This window comes from Myotis lucifugus, unplaced genomic scaffold (genome assembly GCF_000147115.1).
Source record: "Myotis lucifugus unplaced genomic scaffold, Myoluc2.0 scaffold_181, whole genome shotgun sequence".
Taxonomy (NCBI): Eukaryota; Metazoa; Chordata; class Mammalia; order Chiroptera; family Vespertilionidae; genus Myotis; species Myotis lucifugus.
Window position 1 is genome coordinate 2,417,690 of NW_005871229.1, and position 22,841 is coordinate 2,440,530.

The following is a 22,841-nucleotide window of genomic DNA, read 5'->3' on the forward strand; positions in this document are numbered from 1 at the left end:
CACGCGCCGTCTCCCCTCCACCCTTCCCCGCAGTGCACCAGGCAGCAGAAGACCTTCAACCTGCCAGGTACCCCAGGGCTCGGGAGGCGAGGAGGTGTTGGGTTCATGCCAGGGTCACTTGGGGGCACGCCTGAAGGCATGTGGAGCGAGTCTTACATGCAGGACACTGGCCACACATGACTCCCTGGATCTTTAGAGTAGCCACAAGGTATTATCAGCTCCGTTTAATAGGAGAGGAAACGGAGGCTCCGAGAAGGAAAGACTATGTCTGTTGGTCAGCAGCAATCCGGGGTGTCCACCCACGTCTAAGTCACAGGGGCAGCTGGCAGTTATCTTATGAGCTAAATTGTTGAAACTGGCAGGGGACCCTGGGCCCAGGCTCTCAGGGCCCCCACGCCTGAGCGGAGCGGACTGTATTCTGAGTCACCCCCACGTCAGGAGAGGCTCTGCATGAGCAGGTTGGAGTTGTGGATTCACTGTCCTCTATCACACTCCTGCCATGTGACCTCCGGCTTCAGCTTTCTCACCTCTGGAAGGACGTAGGTGGGTGACAGGACCCCAGGATTCTTCTGCCTCACACATTCCCACTTGAGTTCACGCACTGCCCAGAGCTGCAGTTTTTCTCCCTCTCAAGTCGTCTTCTGGCCTTCCAACCACATCCATGTATTTATTTCCTGAAAACACATTTATTGAGCATCTCCTATGTACCAGGTACTGTCCGAGGCACTATGTACGGAGGGGACATGCACAAAGCAGACACGCCCAGTGTGCGTTTCCTGTTGCTGCTGTAACACTGACACAGGCTTCATGCCTTAGAACAGGACACATCTATTACCTTACAGTGGTAGAGGTCACAAGTCCACATTTTGTGTCTCTGGGCTGAAAATCAAGGTGTCAGCAGGGTGTTTTCTTTGCAAGGTTCTAGGGGGGAAATCCATCTCCTTGCCTGACAGCTCCTAGTAGCCGCCAGCATTCCTTGGCTGGTGGCCCCGCACTACTCCAGCCTCTGCTTCCATTCTCACACCTCCTTTTCTGACTCTGACTCGGATCCTCCGGCCATGGATCTTTAGAGTAGCCATGAGGTATTATGTGGCCTCATTATATGAGAGTGGCCTCCCTCTCATGAGGACCCTTGTGATTGCATTTAGGATGCACCCAGAGAACCCAGCATAGTCTCCCCATCTCAAGATCCTCAACGTGGTCACATCTGCAAAGTCCCTTTCGCCACGTGAAGTAATGTGGTCACAGTGTCCAGGGATTAGGACAGGGGAGGGTGGGGATTGTTCTGCCTCTCACAGTCTGTTCTCTGGAGTTTGTAGCTTAGTGGGAGAGACAGGTGTGAACCAAGCAAACACACATGAAAATGAGAGGAAGAACAGTGCTGGGAGCAAATTCAAGAAGAAAACAAGTTCAAGTTGAAATGTCAGAGGCAGGTGAGTCCTGAAGATGGGGAGAGTAGTCCCAGCGGAGAGAGGGGAGCACGTGCAAAGGCCCTGCCATAGGAAAGAGCTGAAAAGTTGTCCACTGGCCTGAGTGCCACAAACCAGGGAGGAGGGCGCCAAGTGAGACAGCTGCAGGCTTAGGCCTGGCGGGAATTTAGGTTTTTTAAAAACATGTTTTTATTGATTTTGAGAGAGAGAGGAAGTGAGAGGGAGAGATAGCTAGAAGCACCGATGATCGGTTTCCTCCTGCACGCCCCCTGCTGGGGATCATGCCTGAAACCCAGGCATGTGTCCTCACTGGAATGGACCAGTGACCTCTTAGTGCATGGGAGGACGCTCAACCAACTGAGCCACACGGGCCGAGCAGGGATTTAGATTTTATTGAAGACACAGTAAGAGGCCACTGAAAGGTTGAGGCAAGGGATCCTTCTTCCTTCCAGATCCTTCCATTCAGAAGACCACTCAGGCCCTGACTGGGGAGGCCCTAGGGAGGAAGCGGTGGGGGCTCCCGAGTGGAAGCACTTTCACGGTGGCCTCCTGTCCTCTGACGTCTGCTCATCTAAGCCTCTCAGTCTTCATGACCCCGTGATGCCAGCAGCCCGGGAGCCACTAGGTGCCCCGAGCAGGCCACTCGGTTCACCAGCTGTCCCTTGGAGCCGCTTCTCGCTGGTGTCCCTCATCGGCGAGCACAGGGCTCACAGTGACGCCTTCCCCTTTTCCGGCCACTCCCTCCCTTTAGTCACCAGGCACAGCTGTGCTCCTGCACGGAAGAGTCGAGGAGGGGTTGACTCTGTACGTGCAGGCATTTGCGGGTGTCCCATTGCCCGGCACCTGTCCCTCCTCAGAGCAGGGCTCCTTCTGTTGCCCAGCTCCTCCTCCTGAGAAGGCTGTCACTGCCAGCTAACCTTTCTGCGGCCACTGAATCCCCCATTCCCGCCGGAGGGAAGAGATCAGCTAAGCCTATGAGAACCGCGGGTACTTTTCTTCCTTTAATTTTAGCCCCTTGTTGACAGCAAAATGCCTGCATGCAATTAAACGCAAGCAAACAAACAAAAAACCTAGGTTACCCAGCCGAAGAAGGTCCCAGAAATCATGGAGGTTGGTTTTCTTTTAAAGCTTTGCTCTGTGACCTTGAATTGCTGTGCGTCCCATCCCGATCAACTCATTTTCCAGAATAAAAAATGCATCTGTTTGGATTCCAGCTACCTGGAATTTGGGCACTTGCTGCGCTAAAAGAAAGGGAGTTAATTCAACAAACATGAGTTGTGCACCCACGGGTCCAGGTGCCAGACCAGGCGCTTGGAATCCTGAGATGCCAGGACTTGCTCTCCATCCTGGGGTAGGGTTGGGGGTGGGGATTATCCATCAATTCCAACCTCAAGGGCAGCTAATGGTTTAGCTCTCTGATTGCCTCTTAATTAAAAATCATTCTTATCTGTTAGTTAAGACAGCGTCGAAAGATATTGGCTCATTCATAGCAGCCAATGCTTACTCCATACCTACTATGCACTCCTGTTTCATATAAGGATGAGCTGAGCCCTATAAGGGGAGACTCTTATCATCCCTACGGTATACACGTGGAGAGTTGCCCAAGCTTTTACAAACAGCCAGCAGAGGAGCCAGGATTCAACCCTGCCTCCCGGATCAGCCTTCAGACCCCAGGCTTGGAACCACTAATCCTCTGTGCTAATCCTCTGTGAGCCAGCTCCCTGCTGTAGCTTGTCCCTGAATGAATAACATTGTTTTTGGAAGTTATCTTCACCCATTGAGACTGTATCTGAGCCCACCCTGCTCACTTCCTTTATTTGAGATTAGAAAGCTCTGTGTGATCTGTCCATTCCCTGACACACTGTGGCTGCTCTGCTCCAGGCCCATTACCCCCGCCCCCCCCCCCCCCCCCGTAAGTTAGAACCCTGGGAATTGTCTGGAAGAACTGGCCTCTGAGAGGGCTGAACTGGAAGTAAAATGAATTGTAGGAGAATTAGCAGTGACGCTGAGGATATTTCTTTTACATCAGTTTTCCCTACACGTGGAAATTAATTCATACTGTGGTAGGCAGGCTAATGGTCCCCCAAAGGTGACCACGTTCTAGTCGCGGGAATCTGTGAATATGTTACCTTATATGGCAGAAGGTACTTTCCAGCTGTGAGTTTGTTAAGGGTCTTGAAGTGGAAAGACTATCCTGGGTTTTCTGGGGGCTCTAAATGTCATCCCAAGGATCCTCAGGCGAGGGAGGCAAGAAGGTCAAAGACGGTGGAAGGCAGTGTCAGGAGGAGCCGAGATTGGGCTGTGAGCCAAGCAATGCAGGCAGCCCCAAGGGCCGGAGGAGGCAAGAAACTGCAGAAGGAACCAGTCCTGGCAACTCCTCGATTTTAGCCCCTTAGGACTTATTTCAGACTTTTAGCCTCCAAAGACCTGTAAGACAATAAATTTGTTTTGTGTTAAGCCACAAAGTTTGTGATAATTTGTTACAGCAGCAATAAGAAAACTAATACAATGCTCAATGCAGAGAATTTGGAAAACACAGGAAACTCCTCGTTGTTGTTTTTTAAGTCACTGCAATCACGCTACCCAAAGGGAAAAATTTAACATTTTAGATTGTGGTTCCACAGACTTTTCTCTGTGTGCGTTCTTATGTATTTGCCAAAAATGGGGTTGTGCTCTGAATGACTCTCTTACTTGGGGTGCTCTGTATTCAGGGAGTTTTTAACGAGAGGGTTGGCTTGGATATTTAGTGCTCTGGTGTCTTTACACGCCTCAGTCCCTTGGAATTCGGGGTGTCTGCAGGAGTCTGGAAACCCTCAAGGGTGGGCAGAGAACCCACACCATGGCTGTGGGAGCCCAGTTGGTACCCGAAGGGCCTGCTCTAGGGCAGCACTCACTTTGGTGATTTCGTTCTCTTGCTAGCGTCCCACTACTACCAATACAAGCAGCAGTTCATCTTCCCAGGTGAGTCCCTGTGAGCGCAGCCCCTTCTGAGTGGGATGGATGGAGGTGAATGTCGGGGTGGACAAGCTCAGTGAGGGTGGTGGTGGGATCACCTGGCCCCAGGACAATGGCTAAATGTGGAAGTGGAAAAGGAAAGTGTGGGGGGTCCCAAGGGCGCAATGGCACCAAGGAGGTGGTCTGGGAAGGTGGTCCACAGTAGAAGGATGGGCAAGAGCAGGGGAGGTCCAGAGCACATGGAAGGGAAGAGGTGGTCAAACCATGTGACCTCGTCATTCCAAAGGGAAGCAGGAGTGGGGAGGATTTGGAGATGACCAGAGGCTTGGGGGTTCTGGCAGCCCCCTAGGTAAGAGCAGGGAATTTCGGTCAAGATGCCATCTGGACCACAGCTGCATCTAAGCAGGTGGTCCAGGAAGGGGAGGGGACTGGCCCGCCCCGGGGACCCACGAGCTGGTGAGCAGCTACTAGCTTCCGGAAGTCAGGTGTTGGTGGGTGTGGCTCCACGTCCGGGTCCTGACTATCTGATCCTCTGCTGTCAGATGTGGTGCCAGTTCTGGAGACACCGACCCGGGCGCCCCAGGTCGTCCTGCATCCAGTGACCTCGAACCCCATGTAAGTGGCACAGAGGCCTCTGCCTCCCCCCGGCCTGCAGTCCACTCAGGACCTCTCTGCCTTCCTCTTCCTGGAGTTGACATGCTGGGAGGCGGTGGGGGGGGGGCACGGGGAGGGAGACATAGCGGGGGAGGGGGGAGGGGGGAGAGACATGGGATGAGTCAAGCAAAGAGAGGGAGAGTGTGGCAGCCCAGGCGGAGAGAGGCCCCCACAAGTCAGCTCTGTCCTGTGTTCCTGGCCCTGCCGGTCACGTGTGATTGCTAGGGGCTGGACTTGTTCCCCCCGACCCTCCTAGGATCAGAAAGACAACGTGCAGGCCAGAGCCAGTGCTCAATGGAAGGGCCATTCTTCTATGTCATTGTCCCCCCTTTCAAAAGTATAATTTAGGTGTATACCAGGGGTCAGCAAATTACAGCTTATGGTGGACGAATCCAATGTTTTTATAAATAAAGTTTTATTGGAACACGGCCACACCCATTTGTTTGCAACACACTGTCTGGTGGCTTTCAGGTACAACCGCCGAGTGGAGCCATTGTGACAGAGACAGTATAGCCCGCAAAGTCTAAAATATTTACCATCTGGTCCTTTATAGAACAAGTTCGCTGACCTCAGGCTTACGCCATTGTACAAACAACTAATATGTACAGAATACATTGTACAGAATAACTAATATGATGGACTATTCTGTAAAAACATTAGATATGTGCTCTTTCTATTCATAGTTGATCTCTGTGTGATCCATGATATACACAGTCTCTATCCTACTTTTTCATCCGAGAATGCTATAAAGTCGCATTTTTCATATTATTCCAGACTCTTCGCACATGTTGTTTTTAACGGCTGTAGAATGTTGTATCAATGTGGGATAATTTCCTTACCCATTTCCTGATTGCAGGACCTTACATCTCCCCACATCTCAGTGTTGTACACAGTACCGCAAGGCACATCTCTGTGTGGGCATCTTTAGCCTCAGGGTGGTCAGTGGCTTGGGCAGCTGAAGTGACATAGTCTTCCTTAGCTTCTTCGATTATGACCAAAGTCTGGGACTTGTTAGGCACCTAGTTTCGACTTCACTGGTTTCTCAACTCATATTTTTGCCTACTCGGTTTTTCTCCCGTCTCTGCTAGCTGCTCCGTTTTTTCTGACCCGTGTTACAGACTTTGTTAAAGACCCAAGTGGTACATCTCTGAAATCAAAGGAGCAGCAGTTTGCCGGGGGATATTATGCTGACAAGTAGCCCCGGATCATTTCTCTGCCGCGCACAAACCAATTCCACAACTTGTGCAAGGCGGGCTCCAGGTTATGAACTGACAGCCAGGGAGTGCCAGCGAGAAAACAGTTAATCAGTGCCTGCGGTCTGCTTAAATGTGCGTGGAGGGATGGGCGCTACCTCCTCACAGAGGGGAAATGATTTAATAGCCCGGCTGCTGCAGCCTCGCCTGGATGGAACAGAGAAAGGCCCGAGTCGTAGGGTATGAGGAGGGATCCCAGCGGCACTGTCCCACCTGAGACTCCCCCAGGGCATCGGGCTCCCAGTATATTAGCTATCATTGTGCGGTGTCATTCCGCCTCCCGTCGGAATAACTATAAGTATTTGGTTAATATGATGGCAAATGCCACTTTGTGACCCCCTCCTTTCTCCTGCTAGTTCTTACGTCTTTCAGACTCCCTCTCACTGGGAGCCCTTCCAGTGAGCAGATGGACTCTGTCGGCAGGGTCAGCAGCTTCCTGGGGTCTGAGGGTCAGGATAGGGGAGGCCCCCAGATGAGGAGGTGGGTAGGGGAATCTGCTGAGCTGGGAAATAGGAAGGGGGCATGGTATCCATTGATTCTTTCCTCCCACCTGTTGCAGCTCACCCTATAAACACATACACATCTCTACTCTAAATCACCCCCCAAAAACCCTTTAACACACACTGTGACTATATCCCATCCCCTCCCATCCCGTGTACTCCAATATCCCCTCATATCCTCAGTACATACCCAGTGACACCAGACTCACATGCCCGGGACAACTGCACAGAGCACATCCCATAATACCCACACAATACCTTCAATATATATACTTAGTACACACACACACACACACACACACCTGCGTCCTCCAGTCCAATATAGTCTTGCTTCCTCCTCTTCATTCTTATTCCACACATCTCGATTCACTGTGACCTGCAAGGTCCAACTAAACACAATGGACTCCCAAATCCATCCAGGAATCCTCTCTCCTGGGAATTTCCATCTCACTCCATTTATTCAGTTCCTACCTGACTTTGGGCCCTTGTTTAGCCTTTCTGCACAATATCTGCATACTCACTGTAGTTCCTTCAGTGGTAATATAATGTTTCTTAAAGTCAGGAGCCAGGCCAGTTTCAACTCTTTTCCTTCTAAGGGCTTAGCACTGTTCCTGGCACATAATTGTAATTGAATGAATGAACCAACATGAACACTAAGATCCTTTCAGAAGATACCAAATCCCAGTGAAGCTTGGAGACCTGATTAATTCTCTCTAGGGAACACCTAGGGCTCCGAGGACTCTTCCACCCACGGCATTTAGGGCATTTAGGGCAGTGTATAGGAAGCTGCTAGATTAGTGGAAACCAATGCAGTCATGAAAAATGAGCCCTGAGCAGCCCAGAAAAAGTATTGAAAACAAAGTCCTCATGTGCGGCTTTTTACGGCGAAGTTACGGGCTATTTCCGACAGCAGCACTGAAGTGAATTCGAGATGAAGGCTTGGTGGTGAGGACTTCTCGCTCTGGGGCTTCTCATACCAGGATAAGGTCAATACAGGGGCCCACCTTTGCACCCGAGGCTCACATTTATTGTTTTTTTCTTTAAAGCTTGGAAGGAAATCCATTACTTCAAATTGAAGTGGAGCCGACCTCAGAGGTGAGAACTGGGGATGGCGAAGCCAGCTTTTCCAGGGCTTCCTGGAACTCAGCAAAGCCGAGTGATGTCCTTGCTGATGCAGAGGGCTTGGGGCAGGTCGGGGTGCGGGGTCCTGAGTGATGGCTGTTCTAACTCTGGGACCACTACCAAGTGGTGACCCCTCCTGGCACCAGCCTAATGGGCCGTTAAATGGTGTGCATCATGGAAAAGCTACTTGTGCAGAAGTTGGCAAGCCATTTGCATTCTTGGTTGAAAACACAGCTCAGGGCCGGATAAATCCCCAGGGGGGTTTTGCCCCACTGAATACACGGGAGGATGGGGGGGGGGGTGTCTCAGGGTGTTAAGAATGCAGAGAGCCAGGTCCAGGCCTGCCCTCGTGCAGCGCGGACCCAGCAGGACACCATGTCCCAGGCAGTGCGGGGACAGCTCTCTCTCCCCGTCGGCCACAGAACGAAGAGGGCCACGACGAGGCTGAGGAGTCGGAGGACGACTTCGAGGAGATGAACCTGTCCCTCCTCTCTGCCCGGAGCTTCCCGCGCAAGGCCAGCCAGACCAGCATCTTCCTGCAGGAGTGGGACATCCCCTTCGAGCAGCTGGAGATCGGCGAGCTCATCGGGAAGGGCCGCTTCGGGCAGGTGTACCACGGCCGCTGGCACGGCGAGGTGGCCATCCGGCTCATCGACATCGAGAGGGACAACGAGGAGCAGCTGAAGGCCTTCAAGCGGGAGGTGATGGCCTACAGGCAGACGCGGCACGAGAACGTGGTGCTGTTCATGGGTGCCTGCATGAGCCCGCCCCACCTGGCCATCATCACCAGGTCAGTCCCACCCGGGCTCCCCGCCCGTGGGCTTAGTCCCAAAGCTCTGCCTCCGGGAGAGTTAAGAGTGGGGATTCAGGTTTACTCTGCCATTCACAGGGTGTGTGGTTGAAGGTTTGCCCTTCCAGAAAGCACTCTGAATGCTAAAATCTCTCAGCAGAGCACTGCTCGGGGTGTCAGGAGATCGGTTCTAGATCCCCCTGTGCTTCAAGTATTTGTGAAACCTCATCTCTGAGACTCACTTTTTCCATGTGGGAATTAACTGGATCAGACTAAATCAGGGTCTGCAGACTTTTTCCAGTAGTAAATATTTTCAGCTTTGCAGCCATACAGTTGCTATAGGAACGTCTCAGCCACTGTAGTGTGAGGGCAGCCACAGACATGACACAAATGGATGTACATGGTTGTGTACCAATAAAACTTTATTTGCAGAACCGGGCAATGGGCTGCAGGTGGCCCACAGACCTAGTTTGCTAAGCCTTGGAGTAAGATTCCGATGGCTTTCCTCAAAGCATCAGACCATGTGTGCGGGCCTTCACCATTGTGGTTTGAAATGTCCAGGATCCGCGGTCTGTCGTGACACAGAAGGGTATCAGTAGAGAACTGACATTAGGAAAACGTCAGGTGATAGGAACTTTCTTGCATTTGCTCTTTCTAACCTGGCCCAGTGACATGGACATGGAAAAAAAAAAGCTTCAGTTTTAGTTGAACGGCGTGGAACAATCCTTCGGTGTGTGTTTAACTGGCATCGGCTCCCGTGTTGCATGAGGACTGGCCACAGCAGCGGTGTGTTCTGGAGCAGCCTGTGATGCCAGAGGTGAATTAGGAGCCCCATCCCCCAGACTCAACTCCAGCAGGAATATCCCGAATACACAAGCCTCACATCTCGGCAGGTCCGTAGCGGGAGCTGTGGGCTCAGGGAAGAGCTGGTGTGTCTTTGATTTGTTCCCTTGTGATTAAAGCCTCCTTGAGTCCATTTGTAAGATCTGGGTGATTGGTAGAAGGAGTGTGATTGTCACCATTGATGATGCAGATGGTGGGTTGACTGGAACCCATGTGTCAAATGGTAAGTGTTTGTTTGCAAAGGATTGGGGATTCGGGTATAGTCTTTCAACTCTCCTTAAACGGGGTGAAAGCGGTGGTTGTCCATTCTGCACAGGACAGCCGTGGCTCTCAAATAATCAGCCCAGATAATATTCAGGAGCTGAGGGGTTCTGATTAGGTGAGTGCATCAGTAAGCTTTTGCTGAGTGACAAACTACCCCCATACTTCATAGTTTCTCTCTATTCTGTGGATAGTTCTGCACTGAGCCAGGCTCAGTAGCTGGGCCCTTGGATGTGTCTGTGGTCAGCTGACAGGTCAGATGGGGGCTGGTCGGTATTGTATGCCCTTTGGGTTAGCAGACTGTCCGCTGGGGTGCCTCGGTTCTCCTCCACGTGGCCTCTCATCCCCAACAGGGCAGCTCGGGCTCACTCCCATCGTGCTCCCAGGGCTCCAAGAACAGCAAGAGGTCAAGCCCCAATGGACAAGTGCCTTTCACATGTCTGTCTGTGTCCCATTGGCTAATATCCACTGGCCAAAGCAAGTCACGTGGTCAACCTCCGCTTGAGGCATGGGGAAACAGACTCTGCCTCTGATGGGAGGACTGCAGTGTCACATTGCAAGGGCATGGATGCAGAGAACGGGACTGTCTGTGGCCATTTACCACCTGCCAACACAAGGCCCTCAGCCCCCTTTCCTCCCCAGCACGTGTCTTCTTCACGAGCAGGCAGGCAGCAGCCTCTCCGTGGGCGCACAGGTCTGGTTGGAAGGTGGTCTGTTCCCCAGCACTGGCCTTCTGCCCACCACTCCCCCCAGTCTGCTCCCAAGCTTTCTCTCACCTTCTGGCTTTCTAATCCCTGTTTTTACTTCCCCAAACTAGAAATTTGAAATCCACTGTCTTTTCTCTTTAGCCTGGCCTTTCTAAGGACCTCCTGCCTCCACCCTCCGACTTTTTCAGGGTTATCAGTGGAACCCAAGCCTCTCGCACCCCTTTGCCAAGGGCTGGCTAATTGGAAATAGACGGCTCGGTTAGCAGCCATCCTTGAAAAATAAGTGGTCCTCATGAAAATGTGTCTCCATCCTACAAGCCAGCTGTGTTTGCGGCCCCTCTTCTGAGCCCCCTCCCGAGCATCATAACTGCCTGCAAATTTCACAAATAGCACAGCCTCTTCCTGGCACCGTGATAAAGGCGCTGCAGCTTTGGGACAAATAATTGGTCTCTGAAGTGTTTTGGTATTTTGTGTGAAGAAGCCAGATGAGCCCCTAAAGAAGTGGCATTTATCCCATATTACTGGGTGATTATATATTTATCTTGGGGGGGCCTCTGTGCACCCCTCTTTCCCATTTAGCACCGTCCACTTGTTGGCCATCCAGGTTTCTTAACATTCAGTTCAAAAGCAAATATTTGAGTAATTTGATTAATCGCCTGCATTCGCACAGTTGGCTGGCAGAGGTCGGTGGTTGGATGATAGCCAACCAACTGGAACCATTTTTGGACTCTGGATTTATTTTACAGGGAACACAAGACCAGATAATTACCTGGCAGATCCTGGATAAATTCACAATGGCGTGTTCTAGCCAATTACTTAGTAATTATCATCGACGTTAACAAGTATTTCTAAGATTAGCTTCCTTGTAATGCAATGTGTAGGGCTCTTGGGAATGAGTAATCACCAACTAGTTACCCAACTGCTATATCCCAAATGCAATTAGCAGGATTGCTAAATCGTTCCACGATTGGGTCATTATGAGATAGCAAAGCTATCGACAGTCTGCACAATAACTCATTTGGAAACCTCCAAATGGAATCTGAAAGCCTGTAAAGACAGAGTTGAATGGAAGCATCTCTCATCCTTCCACCTTGCTGCGGAGTTTCCCGGGCCTCAGTTTCCCCATCTCTAAAATGAGCAGGTAGAAGTGGATGTTTGCTGTGGGGTCTTTCCAACTCTAACAGAATTCGCTGGATCCCTGAGACTGGGCTGTGTTTGAGAAGCAGCCCGGTACTGCTGCCCACAGTATGGTCCACCCGATCTCCTGTGTCAGAGCCGGCAAAGGGGGATGGTCATTAACGTGCGGATTCCTGGGTGCCACTCAGTTTCCTAGGGCTTTGGTAACCAATTAGCACAAACCTGGAGGCTTGAAATGACACACGTTTATTCTCTATGGTTCTGGGGGAGGACCAGAAAGAAGACTGTGGTAGCAGAACCTGAGGGCAGAGGGTAGGAGATGAGGGTAAAGAAACTGGCAGGAGCCAGTTTTGTGGGGGAGTGACTCAAGTCTGGTGCAGGTTGGGGACTTTTAAAATAATATGCCTACAGCAGTCTCTCAACCTCAGCCGCGGCACTGTGACATTTGGGGCCAGATCATCGTTTTTAGGGACCTGTCCTGGGCATTGTAGGATGCTTAGCAGCAGCCTGCCCCCTCCCCCCTTCCCACTGGATACCAGTAGTACCGAGTCGCTAGTTGTGATAACAGAAAGTGTCTTCGGATATTGCCAAATGTCCCCTGGTGCAAAGTCACCCCACTCTAAGAACATTGCCCTAGAGTCTAATTTCATTATCTGCACGGGGCTCAGACCTCAGTACAAAACCTCCTCCATGTGATTTTGTCCTCTGAGATCTTCTGTTGTAGGGCCTAGGAGCCTGGGGAGAGGTCTGGGCTTGATGCTGAGGGCAGCAGGCAGCCATTGGAGGGTTGTTGCAGGGGCAGGACCTGGTGCTTTTGAGGGCAAACATCTAAAGAAAGCGCGCAGGCCCAGGGGGCATTTAAAAAGATTCCTACCCATGTTGCTATTACCCAAGTTACCCCAGAAAGTCCCTGTGCCTCTTCCAGCCAATTCATACGCCCCCATTCCCTCTGTTCTGAATTACAGCAAGCCAGTTATTCTTGCCTGTTCTTGAACTTTATGTAAATGGAATCCTGCTGTGATTTCTTTTGTGTCTGGCTTTTTGTTACTCATCATGCTGTTGAGATTCACCCGGCGTTGCGTGCATCAGCATCAGTTCTGTGGCCACATAGCAGTCCGCGGTGTGAACCCACTGCAGTTTGTCCACCCTCCGTGAATGGGCCTTCGAAGGGTTCTCACTGGTTGACCTTCAGTCCGACTTCAGTTTCTCTAACAGCCTGAAATACAGCTTCGACTTACTTTCTACTTTTTAGCCTCTTTCCTCATTTTCTACTTCAAATGTCTACTCTTTCTTTCTTTTCTTTCTTTCTTTCTTTCTTTCTTTCTTTCTTTCTTTCTTTCTTTTCTTTTCTTTTCTTTTCTCTTCTCTTCTCTTCTCTTCTCTTCTCTTCTCTTCTCTTCTCTTCTCTTCTCTTCTTTTCTTTTCTGTTAATCCTCATCTGAGGTTAGAAAGAGGGAAAGGGAGGGAAGTGGGGGGAGAGAGAGAAACATTGATGTGAGAGAGACATATCGATTGGTTGCTTCCCCCATGTGCCCAACCAGGGCTGGGGATGGAACCTGCAACCAAGATACATGCCCTTGACTAGGAATCGAACCTGAGACCTTTCAGTCTGCGGGCCAGTGCTCTAGCCACAGAGCAACCCTGCTAGGGCAAATTTCTACCCTTTCTGACATGCAGACCCTTCTAGTCACCAATTCCCTTTCCTAAGGTTAAACATCATTTAACCTTCCCTATGGGGACGCACTTCTGTTTTTATTCAAAACAGCTCCAATTACAGGTTTCCAGGAATCCGCATATTCTCACTCCCATGCGTCTATCCCTAGAAAACAGATGATAAAAGTCAGCGAGATTCTCTTTTTAAAAATTTTTTAGGGTGTGGGGAGGGAGAAGCTGCCTCCTTCTTCCCAGAAAAGTTTATCACCACGTCCTGATGCCTTCCTTCCTTAGCTTCCGCTCTGGCCCTCGATCAGGAAAGGAAGTCACGGAGAGCTGCGGGCTCAGGAGAGACTATGGCTCCCTCAGAAGTCCCTTTACTTGAAGCTGAGCAGGCACAGCTGATCCTCATCGCTGAAACCATTTCACTGGTTGAGGGGCATTTGTTTAATTCACCCTTATCTGCATTTATCAATGCAGAGCTCCTCCAAATGAACCTAAAAAACAACAGATTCTTCCAGCCTTCGGCACGTGCTTGGCTTCACAGGCCAGGCACAGGGATGGTCTCTCATTTTATCACTGTGCCCACTTTACAGGTAGGAAAACCTGAGGTCAGAGAAGTAAAAGGAGCCCCTGCCTAGGTCGTAGAGCAAATAACTGGCAGAACCTGGATTTGAGCAAATGTACATGTGAATATGCATCGAGTACGTGCCTTCTTTGTCATGGCGACCCGGCCCAGGTCAAGGGAACGGGCTCCACCCGTGAGCAATAGCTTATCACGGGATTTTTCTACCTGTGATCAGATCAGAATTACCTGGGGCACTTGGTAAGAAAGAAGGCCCGGGCCCATCTCCTGCGTACAAGCCGAGGACTTCCCCATGTTCTCGGAAGAAATTTTAAAATGTTTCATTTGGCGAATGTCATCAGCCCCTTTGCCGGTGCCTGAGTGTGAACGCAGTTTCCCTGTTATGCGGGGTTGACTATGTTGCCCCCGTGCGTGCGACACCACCACCCCCCACCTGTCTCCCAGGGACCCGGTAGTAATGAAGTCCCATAGGGCCTCCTTTGCACAGCATTTAAATCTGGTAAATACCAGGAGCTCTTTAATAGATTATGTATTTCCAACTCCACATCAGTCCTATTTTTCAGGCTTTCAAATAGAATAGGGCCGAGCTGCTCTATTTACAGACAGACAAATGGAGGCCCCGCCTTCGGCTAAGACAGTAACTGGTTGCCCCATTGAGATCTTGACTCGCTTTTTCTGTAACTCTGTGCTTCTGGGCTTTGTGATTATTTCCCCTTCAGGCCAGTTTGATTGTCCTAAATATAACGTACAAGAGTTGGGGGGTCCGAGCGCATGAAAATTGCGTCCCTCGTCATCTAGTAGAATCGGCTTCCTTTTATGTTCAAAGAGCTGAGTTGCTTTCTCTTTATAAAGCGCAGCTGAAAGGTTTTTTGTCTGTGGCTGCCTTTAATTGTGCCGGAATGTAAAGCGTCCGGGACTTTTGTGAAGGAAGCGCTATAAATGGGCTGCATCATTATCATTATTATTATTAGCATCATCTCATGTACATTGCCTATGCCTGTTGGTAAATGGTCACATGACGGGCAGAGGACTCGCACGGGTGAGGAAGACTTTGCCACTGGCCACCCCTTTCCTCCACTGTCAGAGACTCCGAATTAGCATGTGGGACATCTGTTACCACTTAAAAAAAATAACTGAACAACACAACTGATAACTCATTTGTTACTGAAAACGCAGATCAGCAAAAAGGAGAAAGTGAAATTCACCCGTAATGTTTCCAGCCAGAGAGAATCACATTCATATTTTGGTGTGTATCCTTCCAGGAAGTTTTCTTAATATACAGCAGGTCCTCAGATAACATTGTTTCATTCTAGGTTGTTTCATTAAAACGTTGATGAGGTGCCCTAGGAACTCAACGCTTGTCTATGTCAGTTAACCTATAGAAAAAGTGGTTTTGTCGTTACCTTAAAGTTGCAGAACCTGTGGACAACATTAAGTGGGGGCATATTGTATGTGCAAACTCACAGTTGTATGCGTCAGGTTGATGGTAGCTGCTGTAATAAATAAGCCTAAAAACATTAAGTGGCCTAACCCAATAGAAGCCCATTTCTGGCTCACATAATAGTCCAGGATGGATGTTTCTGGATTGTATGTGGCTTTTCTTCATGCGTGGAGGGATCCAAGACCACCCCCATATTTTGGAGTCATCTGAGGGCTCAAGTTCTCTGCTTCTAAGGGGAAGAGCATGGAAAGACGTGTGGGAGATTTCTATGGGCCATGCTTAAAAGTGGTAGACATCATTCCATGCCTGTCTTCTGGGCTGGCATGGTACCTTGACCACACTTGACCACAAAGGAGGCTGAGAAATCGCTCACTGTATTCCTGGGAGGAAAACGATGCAGGTTTTGGTGAAGAGCCCGCAGCTCTGTGACATACAAACATTGATGGATAGATCTGTGCTGCTGAGGATAGACTCACCCAGCAGCCCCATTTTGTGACTCGCTACTTCACTGAACACTGTAGGTATGAACACTCCCTTTTTAAAAATGTGAGTCTTTTGCACATTTCTTCACTCCTGTTTGCCTCAGTTTCCTCATCTGTAAATGGGGTAACATTGCTCTCTCTTGCAAGGTAGTGATAAGAATTGAAGAGCTTATATAGAAAGGCTATAGCTTAATACCTCCTGTAACTGGAGGCACTCAGTACTTTGTATCTCCTCGCTGCTGGAGTAATAGTGATGATATTCTAACAATAATGATCATGATAGCAGCAATTAGAAGCAGTATATTTCCTCTCGGGTGCCTTTGGCACTACAGATAGAATTTATTAGAATATCAGATGATGGAGGGGATGGCTGTGGTTTGACTGCTCTGATTTATGTCCCAGTGCCTGGCTTCTTTCTTGGCCAAATTACTTAACCTCTTTAAACTTCAAGTCACCCAGGAGGAGGTGTTGAGTAAGGAGCTGGATATGCTGGTCTCCAGCTCAGATGGAAGGTTGGGGCTGGAAATAGCCCTCGCATGAGTCATTGGCAGAGAAGTGGCGACTGAAGCTGTGGGCTTCAGTGGAAGCTGGGGTTTAACCAGGGAAGACGGAGGGGTCACCCGAGGACCCAGGACGGAGCCTAGAGCACCAGCACTGAGGGCCCTGGTGGGGAAGGGTCACCCTGCACAGGGGCCTGAGAAGAAGCAGGCGGTAGAGGCAACCAGAAGAGAGGGACTGAGGAAGCAAACCCCCAGCCCCTCCCCTCCCCTCCCATCACCCTGTTTATTTTCATTGGGGCACCTCTCACCAGAAGCGACAGTTCTTTTGTTCCTCGATTTGTTTGTTTGCTTCTTGTCTCTCTTCCCCCTTCCCCTCCCCCACTCAGAACATAAGCCTCAGGAAAGCCGGACCTCAGCTATGGACTCACCTCTATATCCCAGCCCCTCAAATATTAGACTGAATACATGAATAGTTGTTGAAACATAAACACCCGTTTCCAAAAATACATCCACACGCATTATCCCACCCCGCGCCTCTAGGCAAGCGTGGCAGCCCACAGTGAATGGCGCTGGTTACCTAGACTCCCTGAGAAATGAGTGGCACCCAGTGAAACGTAGTACAAGCCGGGTGGAGGTGGCTGGGATGTGGGAGAGTGAACGGTGATGAAAACAAAAACAGTGTCCGTTATAACAGATAAGATAACAGTGATAGCAATAAAGAGGCTGTGTGGTTTGGGGTATTTGCCCCAATGTTCATCGTGTGTGTGGCCTCGGTGTGATGGCCTCCACCCCCATGGAGCTCACAGAGAGACCAGTCACTGGGTGATTGGCAAACGGAGTCATAATCTCTGCAATAGGATCATAGGGGGCTGTGGGGACCAGAACCCGCTCCTTATTCAAATTGGCCAGATGGGCATGACGGTGTTGGCATCCCTAATAAAAGCAACAGCGTCTGTAAAGGGCTGGAGGTGGGGGGATCAGGACTTGGGGCTGTGGGGCAGTCGAGAGCTGGTACAGAGGACCCGCATGGGAACAGCGAGAGCTGAGAAGCTGGACCCCGTGCGGATGTGCTAAGGCAGTGGTTCTCCGCCTTCCTAATGCCGCGATCCTGTAATACAGGTCCTCATGTTGTGACCCCCAACCATAAAATTATTTTCGTTGCTACTTCATAACTGTAATTTTGCTACTGTTATGAATCGTCATGTAAATATCTGATATGCAGGATGTATTTTCATTGTTACACATTGAACATAATTAAAGCATAGTGATGAATCACAAAACAATATGTAATTATATATGTGTTTTCCGATGGTCTTAGGCGACCCCTGTGAAAGGGTTGTTCGACCCCCAAAGGGGTTGCGACCCACAGGTTGAGAACCACTGTGCTAAGGGATCCCAACTTTTCTCCTGGAGGCAGTGGGGGAGCCCCCGGCGATTTGCACGTTAGAAAGCCCACATTGGGGCGACCCCTTTTCTCAGGAGAGCTTGCAGCGAGCGGGGTGCTGCTGTATGTCCCTCCTCCAGGAATGGCCTGGGCAGTTGGAGTTGGTCCTAATGGGACATCATTGGGAGCCCCACAGGTCTGAACCAAAGGGGCGTCAGGTACTGCCCAGCTTCTAAGAGACATTTGGCATCTCACCCAAGGGGGGAGCGGCAGCGAGCTGGCCGTGCATTGGAAGGGAAGACATTTCCAACAGCTTTCGCTGTTTAGCCAGCGGCCCTGTCCTGTTAGAAGGCAAGTGTGGGCCACACCAGGTCCCTAACGGGTCCCAGCACTGGAGAGCCGGCTGCCTCAGCATCGCTGGCCGGTGGGCACACAGGGACTCCCTGGAATACAGTGACTTCATGGAGAGGCCACGGTGTCACTGAAGCCGGTTCCCTGCAAGCTGAGTAGCCCGCGTGGAAGTACTGGGGTTCCTCATGTTGAATTGTAGCAGCCTCTGAAGTGGGTGCCAGTCAGCTCCCGTGTCTGGACAAGGAAACCGAAAGACAAAGCACATGCCAAAGGGTCCGGGTTTGAACCCAAGACCCATCCAGACCAAAGTCCGAATCAAACCATCCTCTTCTCTTTCCCGTTTCAGCAGTACCTAAGTCAGTGATGGTGAACCTTTTGAGCTCGGCGTGTCAGCATTTTGAAAAACCCTAACTTAACTCTGGTGCCGTGTCACATATAGAAATTTTTTGATATTTGCAACCATAGTAAAACAAAGACTTATATTTTTGGTATTTATTTTATCTATTTAAATGCCATCTAACAAAGAAAAATCAACCAAAAAAATGAGTTCGCGTGTCACCTCTGACACGCGTGTCATAGGTTCGCCATCACTGCCCTAAGTCATCGCCTTGTTATGCCTTAGAACCCTCCATGGCTGGTCCCCTCCCCTCGGGAGGACACAGGCTGGCCTACCTCCCAGTCAGTCTCATTGTCCGAACCCCAAACGTGCTTGTTGAGTTGGCAGCAGGTGCCAGTTGAACCCCAGGCATTTGACCCTTTCCCTTGCTGTCCTCGGACTCCAGGGTCCGAGAGTGGGCAGGGAGGGAGGGGGAGAGCGTGGGATCAGCGTGTTTTCACTGCTCTGGGAACTTGCTAGCTTTGGGGTTCGGGTTCCAGCTGCCTGGGCACTGCTCGACTTCTGCGGGTCCCAGCTGATGGTGTTTAAGGTAATGAAGCCCATACATCACATAATAAATAGATATTGACTCTTTGTCATAGAGTCTATCAGGATTGATTGGCCACTGGGAATACTGCTTTCTTCGATCAATGGGGAGCGGGGGCGATTAATAAATCTTGATAATGACTGGCAACAAGAAAATCAATAGGTGCGTTGCTGTGTGCATTGGGAGCATATATCTTTGAATGTGAAATAAGAGTTTGTTTTGGAAGCAGAGGGGAGCAGGAGAGGCAGGAAAGACGGACAGAGACTATCACTCTCCTTCCACCCACCCTGTAGGTGCTCATCGGTTTTTGATGAGCTTCGGAAATCCAAGGAGAGGTTTGCTTTAAAAAGAGCCTGAATTTAGTGTTTGCCTTTTCTGTTCTCTGGATGTCTGAGTGCCCAGAAATCCCCTCTGCCCATGGGTTGCTTTGTTTGGCCTTCGGGAGAAGGAAAGAGAGGAGGGGAGGATTGGATAGGATGGTGGGTGGGGGAGGGGAGGGGAGGGCAGAGCAGGGGAGGCCTGGCTGCTGAGGTGCTGGCCACCTTCACTGAGAAAGAGATTGGAAACTGCATCAGATTCAGGAAGTAAAACTGAGTTTGGTTGGCATTTTGAGTGTGAGGGGTGCCACCGAGTCTTTCAAGGGGCTGTGTTAAGTAGACATTTAGATACATCCTAGTTCAGAGACGAGGTCTAGAACCGGGAGCCATCTGTGTTGTGAGCTCCTAGGAGCCATAGGCATGCCGCTGCCTGGGCAGTGCTGCTCCAGCCTGCCCATCCTCAGATCCCGGAGGGCTCGTGCACACACAGTGCTGAGTCCCACCCCAGAGTCTCTGAGTCCCTGGCTCCCGGCTGGGGGCCTGAGAAGCTGCATTCTCCACACATTCCCCAGTGACGCTGCTGCAGGTGTGGGAAGCCCACGATGAGAACCAGTGGCCCTGGAGCAAAAAATCAAAGTGAGAAGAGGACAGAGTGCTCCTGCAGGGAAGACTGATGAGAAGGGGCCTGAGAGACGGTTGTCATGGAAGCCCGGGCAGGCAGTGTTGCAGCAAAGGGGCTTCAGAAGCTGGTGCAGAAAGGACAGACGAGACGCAAGTGGAAGAGGGTCCCTCGGAGCTTGCAGCCCTCACAGTCGGTCGGCCTGTGGTTTGCACCCGTTTGCAGGCTCCCTACTTACCTGCCCAGTGACGTTGGACAGCCCCACCTGTGCTCCCAGGGCTACTGAGCATTTCCAGGTTCGGGCTAAGGTCCAGGTGGGAATGGAACTATTCACCCTTCCAACCGGAAGGATGATGCTAGTGACAGTCATCGGAGGGGTCTGAGGCACAGCTGGAAGATCCATTCCCAGGAACAGTTCCCAGCAGGAAGCGCTGGAACTCATCAGAATGGCGGCGTGGAGTCGCTGAGGCTGGCAATGAATCTGCTCCCTTGAGATGTTCTCTCTGGGCACTGCGCAGTATTGTTTTCAAAACCAGTGATGGATGCTCATTCGTCACTGTCCTGTAACAATAAGGAAGGGCCGTTGGTTGCTTGGTTAATCATTTCTAATATGAAAGAGGGCTTTGTTATGGAATGGCACTCTGGATATTGGTTAAGGGGAACATATCTGCTGAGCGTTTTCTATGCACTGAGTTCTGTGCTAAGGGCTTTATAGATTTTGCTTCATTGAATTGCTGTCCCCATTTATAGAGGAAGCTGGGAAATAAGGAGATGAGATGGTTCATCAAAGACATACAGCTGGTGTGAGCTGTACTGTGTCATCTTAGAGTTGGGACTGCAACTGAGGGGACCCGCAATGAGTCCCCCTTCTTGAGGCTCAGGCCCTGCAGTGGTCTCTGCGGCAGTGACTGTCCTCATCCCGTGAATGACAGGAGCAGCAGGGCCCCCTCTCCCCGGCCCTCTTGTCATCTCACTTTGGCAGGAACAAGCCTTGTGGTTGATACGCTGCTCTTGCTTTTCATCAAAAGATTCCTCTCTGAGTCCTCTTCAAAAGAGGATTCAGAGGATTCGCTTTCCTCCAGGTGCTCAAAAGACCCGAAGGAGTGCCAAGTGGGGAGCAGATCAGAGATCTTCAAAGGCAAGGAAGGCTCACAACCGCTGCAGACTTTCCCAGCTGAGGCCGTCCCTGGAGGCGGTTGTTAGCACAGTCCTTCGGGACTGTGAGGCGCAGATCAAGGATTCCCAGCGGGCTTGCTTGGAGGAGTTTGTAGACCATCAGGGACTGTCTGAGCATCTCAGTCACCTGCATTGATCCTCTCCAAGCAAGAAGGGCTGCCTTTTACAGTTTCTCAAGACTCGTTTCAGCCCAGTGTGTCATTCTCTCCTGCTAATCAACCCGCAGGATCTCTGCTCTCTCTGGCCTCTCCTTCCTGCCTGCTTTCAGTCTTGATGCTGGCACATCCCTGGGGCTTATTTTATCACCAGCTACAGAGTCAGAGATGAAAAACGGGCTCTGTTTACGCAGCTTCCAGAGGGATGGGCCTCCACCCGGCCCTGAATACAGCAGGGAAAAGCAGGGAGGGAGGGAGGAGCCAAGAGTTCAATTTCTTCTGCTGTGTGGTCTTAGACAAGCCTTCAACCTGTCTAGCTCGCAGTTTTCTTGTTTGTGAAATGATTATAACATACTTGATCTTTAGCTGGCTCATTTACCTCCTTGCCTGGGGTTGGGTGACCTAAGCTAAACCTTTAGGAGTAAGTGATCACTCATCCAGCCACCCAGCCATACATTCCTCCATCCCTCCAACTTCTCATCATTTCATTCACCCATCTCCCTTCACAGACCCATATACCCACCCAGCTCTCCACCCACCCATTCTTCTCTACCTACCAATCCTCCACGCATCCTTCTATCCCAGTGGTTCTCAACCTTGGCTGCGCATTAGAATCACCTGGGAATCTTTTTAAAATCCTGATTTCTGGGCCTCATCCTCCGGAAATTCTCTTTCTTTGTTATGGGGTGGGGCCACAACATTAGTAACAAAGAAACAGAATTTCTGGAGGATAAGGCCCAGAAATCAAGATTTTAAAAAGATTCCCAGGTGATTCTAATGTGCAGCCAAGGTTGAGAACCACTGTTCTATCCATTCATCTGTCCACTCTCCCATCCACCCCTGTTCTTCCCATCATCCATCTATTCCACATCTCCTACTCAGCACTCCTCCCTCCATTCATCAGTTCATCCTCCAGTCCTTCAGTCCATCCCTTCACGTACCCATCCACCCACTCCTGAGTAACCGGCCATTTAGCTGTTCTGGGAACGGTAGCTGAGAGCCTGTTCTCTCTCAGGTACTGCCAGTTGCTGAGAATGAGTACTTTGGGCTTCTCTTCTGGGATGTAGTGGAGGCAGACAGCGGGTCATAATTAAAGCCGACTCCTCGAAGCAAGGCAAGACCGGAGGGTCGAGTGGTCGGCATCGTCTGGTATCACTGGTGAGAGCCCACAGCCACAGAAGCATCCTCAGATGGGAGCTTCAGCAGGCTGCACACCTGTGGAAATGAGCTGTGCGTCACATGCCCAGAAATGAAAAGAGAACAGACCACCCAAATGAAAACCCAGGCAACAAGGCTAAAAGAATCCGAATCATCTTGGCTTTCACGTCTCCTTGCCTTGGTTCTGATTTTTATGGCCCTCTGTGCTGCTGAGCGTGGTAACAAAAGGAGGAGAGGGTGCTCAGAGGGTGATCTTGGGTTGGGGGGGGGGCGCAATCTAGTAGGCTCTGAGGTAGCTTAGCACACTGTGGAAGGTTGGCAGTGGGGTGGGGGCCACAGACCAAAAGGCAGCACTGTTCACTGCCTAGTTTACACCCCATTAAGTCCCAACTCATAATAATTTATCAGCAGCAGGCTGGGTGTACGCACTCATTATTTATAGGG

General features: G+C 50.6%; 1 protein-coding gene across 1 annotated transcript in view; it reads left to right on the top strand.

Annotated features, from left to right (window-relative positions):
• Positions 1-22,841, top strand: part of KSR2 (kinase suppressor of ras 2) — a 258,784-nt gene that overhangs the window by 209,602 nt on the left and 26,341 nt on the right. The window contains 5 exon segments of the mRNA XM_023760417.1: positions 5-67; positions 4,350-4,391; positions 4,928-5,000; positions 7,839-7,887; positions 8,337-8,704. Coding sequence (XP_023616185.1) covers positions 5-67; positions 4,350-4,391; positions 4,928-5,000; positions 7,839-7,887; positions 8,337-8,704 — 595 coding nt within the window.